The following is a 14,680-nucleotide window of genomic DNA, read 5'->3' as shown; positions in this document are numbered from 1 at the left end:
GCTGCCATCCCAGCCCATCTGGACTCTCGCCCATATAAAAGGAAGACTGGTGTTGAGCCTCTTTATGTAAATGTTTTTCAGAAATCAATTTGAAACCACATACTTAAGATATTCATTGGAACTTTGTGCACTTAAAACTTTCGAGTCCTTTTTGTTTTATCCTCGATTGACTAAAATCTTTTAACAAATATTTGATGCTTCCATGTTATCCAAGTTGTTCTCTTTAACCCTCATCAATGCTGCTGTCGCACCTGGGCTAACATAATCTGTCGGCATCTGATATGGTTAATGTCAGTTTATCGGTGATTACTTTAGCCATGCAACAGTTCTTACACAGTACATCTAAGGACTTTAACACGTTATTACTGTTACACCCCATTTTTAAACTCTTCTATTGATATACTATTTGCCTTCCTCTCAATGTATGGATTGCATTTCCTAAGCTCACTGGCCTCTCTGCAAAATCCTCCATAATTTCATCTTTTACTCGTTTGTTTTGTTTTTCTTAACATAGTCAATGGCTACAGCCTTGAAAAAGTTTCATCTGGAGCGAAACGCTTGTCAGATGATCTTCTGTCATGTGCATACCTTCACACATATTAAGGCAGTTAAAAACAAAACTGACCGGCCCTATCCTTTCCCACTCCTTTGGGTAGCACAAGCTAGAATTCTACCCACCATCGCCTATGGCAGTTAGCACTGAGGGGCAGGGATGCAAAATTGTTGGACACCACCATGGCTAGGGCTAGTTAAGTTCAATCTTCCAACTTATGCCTCACCAGCGCAGATTTGGCTAGAGTTTGGCCTAACCAAACAACTTCTGGCAAGGCTCCTACATAACGTGTTGGCATAAATTATGAACTCTCCTCTGAACACACTGATTCATCAGCTCTGGCAAGAACTTTGCAATACATCCAACTCGCCGGCCAGACAGTACTTGGAGGATTCACTGGTAACTACTGGGCTATCTGATCTATGGGAAACTCAAACTACCCATTCAGTCTTCAAGCAAGTAGTAAAAAAAGTAATAAAGAAAATCTCCCTTGTAGAAGACTAAGCTGTTTTTGCCCGTAGGAGTCACACCTGGATGATAATGAGTGGCTACAAACCACTTGGTCCACAGGCATATTTTAATTTGGGGAATTCCAGGAAGACAAAAAAACAATTCTTAAAATACAGGCTTGGAATGCTGCTAGCTACTTCGCACCTCCCACCATGGCAGATATTTGCCAGCACATGTAGACTATGTGGAAAGGATTCAGAGGACATGACACACCTAATCTGCACCTGCACTAATCTAAAGGAGGAAAGGGTAGGTTTACTCCAAGCGCACCTTAACGAACGAGGGATTCAAACTCGGAGAGAGGCTGTGATCACATGCTTCAACTCCAAGGACCAGCAGCTAACTGGGAAACAAGTGAAATTTCTGCCAATAGTAGAAACTAAGCAAGGAATGCTGCGCTCCTTGCAAATGCATAAACAGCACAAAGGAGTTTCATCTTATACAATTGAAAACTTTAAGCACAGCCATTCGAACCGCTTCAGAACATGCTGAGCAAGGGGCCTTTACACTGGAGACTTTTATGGTTTTTATAAATTTCTTTTTTAAATATGTCTTTCCCTTTTTTTCTCTTTTTCTTCTTAATATCTTTCCTCTATTTTCTCTCTCATCTTAAAAAGTATGAATTTTTAAGTGTACTTTTTGTAATGGTTTTAATTAATCAAATACAATAAACTATTACCATACCTTCACACTGCATCCTCATCTGATCTACACTTAGCGATTATTCACTTGAAGTCTTCAAATTTTGGACTATGTGAATGAGAACATTCTCTGTGGTTTTTCTCAATAATGACTTACCACATATGAAACTTTGATCTATCTACAAAGTGTAATTTTCTTAACTGCACTGTCTTCTTGGGGTATGCAACCTTGTATTTCCCATTGTTATATTCCGTTAGGTTCAGCACAGACACTTTTGTGCCATATGCTTCATCGATGGTAGCATTTGCTTCCTTCTGAGTGATAGGGAACTCTTCAAGGATTAGCATTCCCTTGACTACCGTATATGTCAAGAATATTTACTCAACCGAGACGAATATGATATTGTGAATGAGTGTGGCATTTCATGCCACTGTCACTCACAGTGATTGACTTATGTCCCATACCCAACAACATGACTGAAAGCCATGGTGCAGCTACAATGGGAGGTATTCCTCAAGTACTAGGCCACTTTAGACCCCATCCTGGCTGAATTCCACCCTGTAGAGGGACTGTATCTGTTTCATTACTGGTCATTGATAAAATAAGATTGAAAAAAGACAATTTTGCAGAGGCCTTGATCCTTTTGCACCTCTTTGTGGACTTTGGTACCATGTATCATAGCATCCTCCTGAATTATCTAATTGAGGCAGGCCTGACAGGCTTAGTAAGCTTTGTTCTCTGTAGCACAAGCCGTATCTTTGCCACTACTCCCTGAATTTAAGACTCTGGTGAGTTGAGTGTGACGCTTGGAAGGCAATAAAGCATCCTACCGATGTGTTATAGGGTGTTATATAGTTCCCTGTCTGTCATAGCCTTGCTATAGCCTCACGGTGTTGTCTGAGGTGCCATCAACAGCATTCAAACATTTCTATTTCACATTGTAGCCTGTAACATCTGGCAATTGTTGCCCAGGTGATTTGGCGCGTGCATGAAGTTGATTGGTTGATTGAAATGCCCAGTGCTGAAACCTGCTATCTACTTTGATCTGTGGGTGGAACCCTCTTTCCCTAAGGCTAGTACACTATCCCTCACATGTATTTTGTCAACCACTTTGTGATGAACTACCTTTTACTCTGTCTGGTTCCATATGTGCCTTCACTTCTTGCTTCTCTTCCCCCTGATCCTATCCTTTAACTGGAGTCTAATGCAGACATTTCTGCCATCCTTATTAGCATTCCTTTCTCTAACCATTGACTTCCACCCGCATTCTGGCAAATGCGACTGGCTTGACCGATTCCTTGTCATCCTTCAGCATTGGAGCTCACTTTTGCTTTCTTCTTTCGAGCCTCACCCCTAAACAAACCACCATTGGCACAGCCCATACATCTGACTTGATTAATACAAGTGTGTAAAATTGATTGGTGATTTTGTTTGAGGGGTTCTACAGATTGGGGAGTGGATGAATACCTTATTGACATCCAGATAAAGGATTTTTAGTAGGATCCTTTTAAAGACATTGTAGGAGTGTGCAAAAGAACGGTAACCTGAGTGAATTACGGCTGGGCTACAGAGAGATTTGGGCACCTATTAGCCATGTTTTAATCCGTATTTAATACCTTCAATATAGATGGTGACCGAAACAATTCATTTGGCCTTTAGGGACCTTTTCGATTTGATTCGGTCAACAGATTCAAGTCGTGGGACATTCTGTTCAAAAAGAGGATGGGGGATATACTGAGGACATTCCTATAGTGTACACACACATTTGTTTGCTCAAATTCGACCTGGAGCTAGAGATGACCTCCTTCGCTGTTTTATTAGAAAAATGTAGTACGTCAGGGCTGTGTCCTTGTCCCTTTCTTGTTTACACCGTATATAAATGAACTTTTCACAAACTAGGGTGATCAGACTAAGGCTCAGCTGTACGGGGTAGGTGCACACCTGCACAGGTTACCCATCTGCATTATAATTTTCTATGCACTTTCCAGAACGATTGGGGTGCAACTTTCAACATGTTCTAATTATGGTTCAGATGTGTATTCCTTCTTGTAAATGGCATTCATTATATAATTTAGAACAATGATGGCCATGATTACTACACACTGATAAATGAAAAGTCAATAACAAATTTAATTGTATATAGCTCAGCATAAAATAGACCCCAATTACCCAGTCGTTTAACTCATTCCTATTGTCCATTTCATGCTCTAAGACGTTAGACTGCCAATTCTGCATTCATGAGTTAATAAACTTACAATTTTACTATTTTTGAAAGCCTTTTATACTTCAAATAGGTTACAAATCTGAGTGTCCCCTTTAATGCATCAGACACCTTTCAGATTCACATCGGGGTCAATTATCATCGAACAGGTGTTTTTCTGTTTTTCAGTGCCTAAAATGCATTTTAATATGACACAGCTCTATCTCCGCATTTATTTTAAGGATGACCACTCTGATGGTGCCCCTCTCTGTGTATTTGTTTTTGTTCATCTGATGAGTACTAGCAGATAATTAAAACTACCTTTAGCTAGTCCTGAAAAACACATGTGCTGGCTGTATTATGCTCGTTATTTCCCTTTATTCCCTGCTGCTCTGCTGACCCACAATCCTTTTTGTTGCTTTTGCTAATTTTTCAAATACTGAGATTACTCAAGATTACCATAAGAATTTACCAACCTCAGCCGTTGACACGTTGCGCTGGTATGCCCTCCTGTCCATGAGGAGCGTGATGTGATGTTAAAACAGGTGCGCCAGGCGCAAACAGAGAAAGAGCACCCTATTACATAGAATGCACTGCCCCCAGGGCAGCCACAAACTCGTGCTGCCCTGGGGGCAGTGCATTCAAGTGGAATATGGTGCGGCTTTGAAGCAGCCGCTCTGTATTTCATGGTGCAGGTGGCAACCGTCCTGCATTTTTAAAGGGGATTAGAGATCCCCTTGCAGGTGGGTGCAGTGAGTGACTGCACCCACCTGCAAGGGGATGTTTGGGGGGTCCATAGTCCCTTTCCCCCTGCCAGAGGACTGCTCTCAGCGGGCGCCTCATGAGAGCTTCCTTGCCTCTGCGCCTGCATCTTTATCACGGCGCGGATGCAGAAGCAAAGGGATTCTCTCATTTGCATGGGGCACACCCCCATGCAAATGAGGGAATGCCCTCTTGAGAAAGCGCTGGCACTGTATATGCACCAGCGCTTTCAGTATTACAGAAGGGGCGGCACAAGCGTCTGCGGCCCCTTTTCTAATACCAGAGTGCCCCGGGAGCACGCAAAGAGTGCACAAACGTCTGTTGCGCCCCCGGGGCCCCTGGTGTGTCAGTCATGTGGTAGCAGTGCCAGTGCAGTAGTCTGCCAGACGAACAATGCCCTAGTGTCTCCTGAATGTGCAGTGAAGTGTGCCACTGGCCCCTGTGTTTTTCTTGGCCAGAGGAGGACAGAGATGAGGTTTGCTTTGGCTCCACTCCCTTATCCCCTCCTACCTGGAATGGCAATCTTTCATACAGTGATATCCCACAAATGTATATGGGAATCAAGGTCTGGCACTAAACAAGTGTGTTGATAAGGAGGAGGGGTAATGACAACACTAAGACCAAATAAGACAAATCTGAAATTTACCAGAGGGTCTCTTGAGGGTATGAATATCAAACAGTCCCTTCATCCATCGAGGACTGGCTTTTGCTCAAAATCTATGTATAACTTGTAGTCTCCACTGCCTTTCTGGATTGCCTGTGGTTAGAAAGATTTTTTACTCTTGAAGTCTCCCTAGCCTTTGAGAATAGTCTGTGTTTTAGAAGCCTCCTTTCTTTTGCAGTCTCTTTATCCATAATGCTTTTCTGTAAATAGGAAGATATAAACCTATCCTTAATTCCATGCATTCTCTTTTTAGTTCTAGCATTGTCTTAAAATATTTCTCTTGTCTCTTACAGAGCCCTACTCAGTAATCAGTTCACTCTTTCGAAGTACACCAAGGATGGACAGCTGGAAACCTCCCCTCCACAAAAAGAGGTATTGTATATGAAGTGATGGTAGAAATGACTCGCGGGCCCATCTCATCTCTTGCCATCCGGTTGGCTACAGTGTCAAGTCTATCCACACTGTCCTGTCCCAGTGCACACTACATCCTTATCTGTGCATATTTTCACTTGATTCTTACCCCAGTTGTAAACAAATTCAGACTAGAGGCACATCCGTACAATACAGTGTATCTTTCAGATGATGTATATTTTTGTTTAAGTTTGCAGACTCTGGTTGAATTGCTATCCCCTTTTAATAATGCATTTTGTTATTAATCTTGCTCTCACAGTCCATGGAAATGCTCGGAAATTGATATTCCATAATTACAAGTATCTTGCAATAAATTGTGAGAACCAACTAAAGTTCAAATCTCTTTATTAAGTTTGTATTAACACATACACACCTCCAACCATCGGCCAGTGAGGGCAGTAATGGTGCAGGAACAAAAACTGGGATGGGGAGGGCACGGAGGGGGCCAGCGCTGAGAGGAGACGGAGAAACAGGGAAAGGGAAGGAGATTAAGTGAGCTATTGCCCAGAGTCACATGATGCTGAGCTGAGCTGCCGCTGGCACAGGGGACCGAACTGTGAACACCACCCTCCGAAGCGCTCCAAAGTCAGCCGCTCTGGCCGTTGCGCCACACCTCTCCCAGCATCAGATAGCTGTGTCAGCAAGATGCGAAGCTGGGGCTCTCAGGATAGCTCTTTCCACAGAAAATCTAAAGGCACCAACAGGGTCGGACTGAGACACAAAATTGGTTCAGGCACAAAAATAAAAGTGACTCCCATTATTGAATCAGCTAAAAAAGTGGCCCACATTCGCATATAAGGGTAATTTTGAACTTGTAAAGACACGCTCTGTCGGTGCTTTACAAGGTATAAGAGAATGCGTGAATGTGTGCTTGCTACAGGCAATATTTGTGCTAATATCAGGGAAATCAAAAGTAAAATTCAGCAAACCAGACCATAAACAAACAGCCCAAAAAATAGCCCACACACTGACCTGTCAGACCAGCCCATAAGTCACTGCCTGATTTCTCTATGAGCCAGTCTAACCCCGGGCATCATATTGGAATGTCTCAGAGCGCTGTGCAGGAGGGCTGGGACAGGAGTGGAGTGATAGTGTGGCACCCCAGGATTGGTCAGGGGTGCCACACTATCACTTCTTTCCACCACTGCACAAAGGAGAGACAGATGAGACACTCAAAGCTTTTCCCGCCCAAACCAGCAGCTTTAGTGGGATCTCATCCAACCATCCACGGACCATGCAGGTAAGAGCAGTGGGGCGGTGGGGCCAGGTGGGGGGGGGGGTGGTATTTCGACAGACGATGACATGGTAAAATTAATTATGTATTTCATTTTCCCTCATGGTCATGTGTCGAAATCCCCCCCCCCAGCCCACCGCTCTACCACTCCTACCTGCACGGGCGGCTGCATCCAACTGTTAAACAACCTAGAGAGGACTTCCTCAGATACATTCGGCAAACCTTGCCCTTTCAGGAGTATTTTAACTTCCACTTTGGTGCAAGGCTCCGTCTACATGACAAAGCCTTGCACCAGACTGTCTTTTTTTAATTTCCAAAAAGAAAATCCCAAGGCAGGATTTTTCTTTTGAAAATAAAAAGATAATGCCCCCCTCGCCATGGGAGCTGCCTCCCATGGTGAGGGCGGCTTATTTCTTTTTTACTGTCCCTTACCGTCAGGGTTTGCCTGCCTGTGATGGACAATAAAGAAAAAGCTATGTGTCCGCCCATCTTAATTGGGAGGATGGACATATAGCCAACTCTCCAATGACCCTTACTCCATCGGGCCATTGGTGAAGTTTGGCTATGGCAGAGTTGGAATAGTCATCACCATAGTGAAACTTAAGGTCCACCCGCATCTAAATCGGACAGACGAACCACTATGTTGGCAGGACGGGCACTCCATTGCTGTTGCAACAGAGTTCCCTCTCCGCCAGTCCCTAGGTAAAATCTCCAACCGAGAAAACTTGCTTTCTGTAGCTGACCCACACTCCATCATGGTTGGTCTTGAAATTGTGCATAGGTCCCGCGCAACCGCAACCATAGACTATCATTGGTCTATTGGTTTATTGTGTAGTGTTTTCAGCTTCTAAATGCTTTCCACATTTTCTTTAAGTTAAGCCTGTTCTGTGCACAGCTACCAGCGACTGAGCTCAGGTTTAAATTAATACAACCTTTGAGTGGACCCAACAGGTTGGTAAGTTCATTACTTATGGTGGGCTACCATCCACCCAAATTATAATCCATTTTTTACAGCAGCTGCAAAACCGTTGCCCACCCGAAGGTCACTGAGAGGCATGCCTGGGGATTTTGGTTTTCGAAATCATCAGCATCCTCAAAATAATCACATTTCTTACACACCTCTCTGATTTAGGAGCTGGAACCTGTCTTCTATTTTGAAAAGCATAAATAGTGAACATTGATGATGCACTCCTTTGGCTGTGGACCCACTGCCTTTCTCTGTTGCTTTCAATAACCAAGAAAGAAAAGCAATCTTTTATCAGGGAGTAAACCTACATTAGATATAGTTAAAACCATTTCTGTGGTAGAGCATTCTCCTTGCTCAAATATAGTTGCATCCTCTTGAGAATTGTTTTTATATTTGTTTCTGATATTTTCAGTAAATTATGTCATGTCACAAGACCTTAACATTGATGACATCCAATAACTGACATCACTCAGGTTCCATAACTGCATGAATAATGTAACAACACAACAGCAGCAAATGTCTATTTAGGGTAACACCTTTATTATGATGAAAACTTGATCTTTGAAAGTTATGAGGTATAATACTTGCCCTGAATTGTATTGAGTGAGCAAAGCAAGTAAGTGAGGCCTCTCATAGGGGGTTTCACTCTCCTAGAAAATGTTTAAAATAGAGTTATCTAATAGAGCATTTAAAAAGCACAATTTCCACATAAATTGTTTAAAATGCCATAGGCTTCGAATGACCATTCATTAAATATTCAACTCCTTCCATGGGTTTTTCTGTAAGACAAGAATTACCTTCAGGATGGCAGGGACAACAACAGACTTACAAGAAGGACACCCAGTGCTTAATTTGTAAAATATGAAGTCCAGGTGCTCAAAATTTTTCGGGAGGCCACACCCACTTCCTCCCTGGCTCCACCCACTTTCTCTACTGGCTCCACCCAAAAACTATCGGCTCCGCCCACATCCTCAACTGGCACTGCTGAAAGTCAGATGTAATACCCGATCTGAATTTAAGCAAGGGAGCCATCCCGCAAGTAAGGATTTGATAGGAGGTTCCCCTGCCCTCTGAACATTTGAAAAAGATTAAATCAAAAGTGCATTTAAAGCACAATTTTGGAATAAATTAGCTAAAACGACTAATGCATTGGAAAGAGAAACTTGAAAAATTCTAGTGCTCTATGTGCCGATTCGGGGAAAGAACAATACTGGTTTATGCCATTTTTAACAGAGACTAATTGTATCATGAGTTTGAAGATACAACTATTACATATCTTATGCGTCAAAATAAATCAAAATGTTCTGAAAACACTCTAAACAGAAAAATTGAATAAAAACATGCAATACACTTGAATGAGCCACTTTGTCACTTCCAGTGGCCGAAGGGGGTTTGATTCATAAATGGTAGAGTATTCTGTTAAAGCAAACAATTTTAGAGAAACAAGTCAATAAAGATGATTACCAATTGGGCTTGTTATTATAACTTACTCCCCTGGAGCAATATATGTGCATTTATTCGAAATTCAGAATAATAAAAACACATGGATCTTAACTGGCGTTTCCAAATGAAGTTCTGTATCACACAGACAACCATCCCTACACTTTTGTCCACCAGTTATCTTTCACCACAACAAATTCAAGACACCATCTTTGTGAGTGTGTTGGTTGGCTAAAGATAGTCTTTTCGTAACAATAGTTATGCTGGCACTCCATCATTACCATGTCAAAATATTATCTGACTTTTAAGAGATTCCTTTCATTCTTTTAACAAGAAGGAAGCAAGTTAGCAACAGTCAGTTGCTGTTAAATAAATCATTGCTTGCTGCACTGGTGCACTGCTTTCCTGACAACCTACATTACCATGTGCAATAAAGATAGTACCTTTCATAAAAGGTCTGGTGTTTACTGGGACTGAGTCTATGGGAAATGTTGGTGCTCGTGCAGTAACTAAGCAAGCACCAACATTTACATGTTCCCAAAAAAGTCAGTTTACTAGCATAGGTGATAATTTTCACCTCCGATAAATTCCGACCACCTCGCGGTCGGATTTTATTGGATGTCTGGATTATCACATCTAACACCGGATGGAGAATGCCCAGTGTGCCACAGGGGAAAATGCGCAAGGCAGAGAGATGCTGTGAAATGAAAATAGTGATGCCAAACGGGCAGGAATTGGACTTGATGACATGACCAGAAGCCAGGCCGGCCCCTTATAAAAGGCAGGAATACTCCCTACTACTGTAGAATGCACCTCAGGATTGAGGCCGTAAGAGACCAAAATAACCTGTTCAGCTCTCTGTTCTTCTCGTCCTTTCTCTTCCCAGGTACATATGGGCATATGGGATGAATGAAACTCAGGCTTTCATTCACAACTGCCTCACTCCATTTCCTCAACTCCTGAGCTGCTGAGTCTCCCGCTCTCTCGCTTTTCTTTTCTCAGGATGTCATGCACAAGCTGTTTACGCGGTCTGTCATCACTTCCTGCGATCATTACGGGGCTTTACCGTCTAGCACTGGATTACTCATGAGAAGTGAGAGTAATGTCTGTGCCTGTCCAGGTGTGTCAGAACCAGTATGATCATCTCAGGATTGCTAAGGCATCTCACATTCCACGTCATGCATCTCAGTGACTGAGAGGGCTCCTATACTAGCCATGAGCTGAGATCATATAGATCCGTTGCTGTCTGTGTATGTAAACCATCATATAGCTGCTCCCAGCCAATCTTATGTCAGGACTGGAGGCGAGGATTGTGCTCATCTTTCTCCCTTTATTTTGACCACAGCAGCTTCAACATTTAACAGAAAACTATCTTTCCCATGAACCACCAGGAATTGAAATCAAACACAGTTTCAACCAATCAGAACACATAATGTGCCATAATAGTCCTTGTCTCTCATCGATGCTCCACTTTCTTGCCCCAGCAGAGCACAGATGAGACATAAGAGTCTCTTAGTTAACTTATCCTGCAGACGTACTGTTCATATTTGTGCTTATCCGTCTAGCTTTGCTTTATGTTAATGTTGTGCCTACAAACTGGTCTGTTTTTGGGATTTTTCAGTGACAGAACGCACGTCAGCGGTCTGATCGAGCCGAGGTGTATACTTTTAAGGCATCGGGACATTGTGAGCATGAATTGACATACACCCAGTAGGGCTCTCCAGGGCCATAAATAACGTTGGGAGTGCAAGAAGCGCGTCTCGATGCTCTGGGCACCCTAACTTGTGGTCTTGTATCACTTGTGCATGGCATCCTATAACATCGAAAACAACAGATGCACAACAACCTACACACATATACAAACATGCACAAAGCATAGAATGTTGTTTTCAGGACTCCAGAGTCATCGCGAGCAGCAGAACTTCACACGACTGAGCTTCAAGTATGTATTCACCCCTCACAGGTACAGACCTGCTACTGTACCTGTGAGGGGTACTGTACCTCACCAATCATGGTATGCTGCCATTTTCGCACTCGCTTGAGGCAGGAAACTAGTAAACCCACGATAGGGACAGTCTGCTTGGTGCACCCCTCCCGGTTCAGGACCGGGTCCAGAACCTATTATTGTCAAAATATTGTTCCTCAGGCAATTTACACACATGGGATTAGTGTGTGTCATGACAAAAGTCAGAAACCCAGGAATGCAGGTCGGGCATGCAGGTCTGGCAGGGCACATGGACAGTCATGCAAATTACATTTTGGTCCTAACCATGCCATTTTTTTAAACTTAGTGTATTTGATTCATAGATATTTTTTCACTTGGTTGATTTTGCGTGCTTTAAAGGTAGTCAATCATAAACAGTAACAAAATACTGCTAAGTTAAAACATATTTGCCAGGAGCAAAACAGTTTAAAATCCTAAATGTTCGCACAAAGATCCATGAACATACAAAGGTCAGAGGCACACAAACTGCTTAAGTTGCACAGCAGCTGACCTTGTCTTTTCTAAAAATCCAAACTAAAACAGTGCTACAGATAACAGTTGTGTGTTTTTTTTGTCCCTGAATTTTAGGAAGTGAAATGAGCAGGGAAAGAATGTGATCACTGCATCTTCTCACGAGGGCATGCTTCTCTAGCCCCTTCTTGCATGATGGCATTAGCATTTTCTAACAAATGTGACACATTGGAAAGGGAGCCCGTGAAAAGGTGCTCCCTTCCCTTTTGCAAAGCTCAGCCTCTCCTGTGTGAACTTTGGCCTCTTCATCTCTATATATTTATTAGGTCTCGCGAGCCAAAGGCTCGAAGAGACATTTTATATCTGGGCTTCTCAAAGTGCTGCCGTGGCCTAAAGCTACAGTGCACGTGAACGTGCACGCGCGCAGCGCCATGTGTCTTTCCTCCGTGGGGATCGTAAACACGATCACTTTCACTTTTGCGGGCTCCTCTGTTGCTCACATTCCCCCCTCCCTTCTCGCCCAGCCCTTGTTTAATCTCCCTTTGCCTCTGCCCCCACCGCCTGCACGATACTGCGTGCCTACAGCTGACAGCAGACACCAAGCCTCCTGCGCTCTGATAAGCCGTGCACTCTTAGGGATATTTGATGTGCTTGTATTTATCCCTCAATGAACCGCCGCTCGTCACAAAAGATCACCGACCACTGCCGCGTTTGGCTGTCGCCTTTGAAATGCTCAGTAAACACAAATGCAGCGCCTCATTGAACAGATCCCACAAACTCTCAAGATTCCAATTCATATTTTGCTGCGTGTCAAGGGCGCGACCGCCATTAACAGTTTACTGCGTGACAACAGCAAGACCAGCAGTGATTCCCACACAGTTTCAGATCACTGCCCTGCTGTGCTTTTCTGTTGATATGAATAGGTTGCTCAGCTGTAGGGACAGGAAGAATGCTACTTAGTTGTAAACATGGCCGGGCAACTTTCAGGTTACTAGTAAACAGGAACTCAAAAAACAACTACCAGTGTTCGTTGGGTCTTCCCTTTAACGTGATGGCAGATAACTATTTGTAGATGTATAACTTGCAACGCCAAAGGTGGTTAATATGTAATCTTCCATACATTTTGTTTCTCCTACCATGAGGATTTTTGTAAAATCTCGCAGTTGCAGTCGTGCTGGATACCTGGTGCCCTTTCTGTGTAGTGTATTTTCAAAAGACCCATGGTATAAGCTTTCTCAGTGTGTGTACATTTTCTCTGTGTTAATCCACATTTGCATTTTCTCTGTGTTAATCCACATTTGCAACACAACAAGGCTCGCTTATTCTTCATAACGGTTGCAAAGCGCTTCGCGAGGTGTTTTAAAACAGAAAGAAGTTTCGCAATGTTGTGAATGTAACACGTTTTAATACTGTCTGATCTTAACCGTACAGTAGCAGTGGAATAAAATGGACTGTGTATGGTTTCCCTTCTGTTTCTATCTCCTGCCACCCTAAGCTCCACCCCCGCTGCTTCTTACCCACCACTCCTTTCCTCTCCTGCTTCCCCTCTCTACTTCCACTATACTGTCTCCCTTCTCACCCCCACTGCTTCCCCCCCACTGCATTCCTCTCTCATCTGCCTATGCAATGCTTCATTTACTCCTCTGGACTGCATCGACGCCAGTGCACTGGAATGCGATCCACAGCTCCAGCTGGAGCCCATGCGGTGCGGATTCAAATTCATCCACCTCACCAGCATTAGGAAGAGACAGATTACTGGAAGAGAGGTGCTACAGCACACAGTAGGTGCCAAACAAAAATCAGCTCACAATTTTTATTTATTCTTTAGTTATTGCAATAAAGCATTTCTCTGCTGAGTGAATCCTTTGTTTCAGAGGGGACGAAAGGAAGGCCACTGATCTCTCACAGTGATGCAATGTAGCATCAGTCTTGGTGGTTTAAAACAGCTGGCCAAGAGGGCACTAACTACACTGTTAAGGACAGGGCCACCCCCCACCCACACACTGACCACATGCAGTCATGTGAGATTCACAGGATATGGAGGCGATACTAAGACTTGAACTTACTTCCCCAATTTCAAAGTTGGTAACTCTGGCCATAGCACATTCCAAGTCAACACAATCTAAGGCCTGCATATATCACTGGACAATTTAGCCGGCTGATTCACACTGCGCACTCACTCGCATGGCTTATGAAGACAACAAGCATTCAACTCCACGTAATTCAACACAACGCCACACAATTAAGTGCCTTACAATTCCACAATACACAAATGAACAGCACATCATTCCACTACACAACGCATTTAAACATCTCATTATTCCAAACCACACATTTATACTCTGCATCATTATACTATAGGCCACATAATGGCAATCCATCAAATTCAACTCCAAAAATGTCCACTCCGCTCCATGCCACAGAATTCCACTTCACATAATACCACCCCTTGCAAGATAGTTCAATTACACTCCATCCAACAGATTTCAAATCCATATAATAACATTACACAAAAGTACACTCCAACCTACATAATTACACTTCACACCACATAATTACACTTCACACACATCCACTCAGCTCCAAAAGACATATTTACACTCGGAAAAATTCAACTCCGTAACGTGCCTCAGATTTACACTCGCATAATTCCACACCATGCCACACAGTTCCACACAATGCCACACCACACAGTTCACCACATAAATTTCATGCCACACAACAAAATTACACTCCACTCCATACCACATAATTAACGCCACATAAATCTACTCCATGATGTTAGATTTGTGAGTCTCTAGTTGGCACAGGTAGGTACTTGTGACAAATAGGGACCCTTGCC

At 43.2% G+C, this 14,680-nt stretch overlaps 1 protein-coding gene across 1 annotated transcript in view; it reads left to right on the top strand.

Annotated features, from left to right (window-relative positions):
- The window catches only part of LOC146866832 (disintegrin and metalloproteinase domain-containing protein 9-like), a 762,935-nt gene that overhangs the window by 97,902 nt on the left and 650,353 nt on the right, over positions 1–14,680 (top strand). The window contains exon 4 of the mRNA XM_085601842.1: positions 5,625–5,703. Coding sequence (XP_085457968.1) covers positions 5,625–5,703 — 79 coding nt within the window. The remainder of the gene's footprint in view (positions 1–5,624; positions 5,704–14,680) is intronic.

Source organism: Triturus cristatus, chromosome 1_2 (genome assembly GCF_964204655.1).
Source record: "Triturus cristatus chromosome 1_2, aTriCri1.1, whole genome shotgun sequence".
Taxonomy (NCBI): domain Eukaryota; kingdom Metazoa; phylum Chordata; class Amphibia; order Caudata; family Salamandridae; genus Triturus; species Triturus cristatus.
The sequence above is the reverse complement of the archived record's forward strand: the minus strand, read 5'-3'. Positions and strand labels throughout refer to the sequence as shown.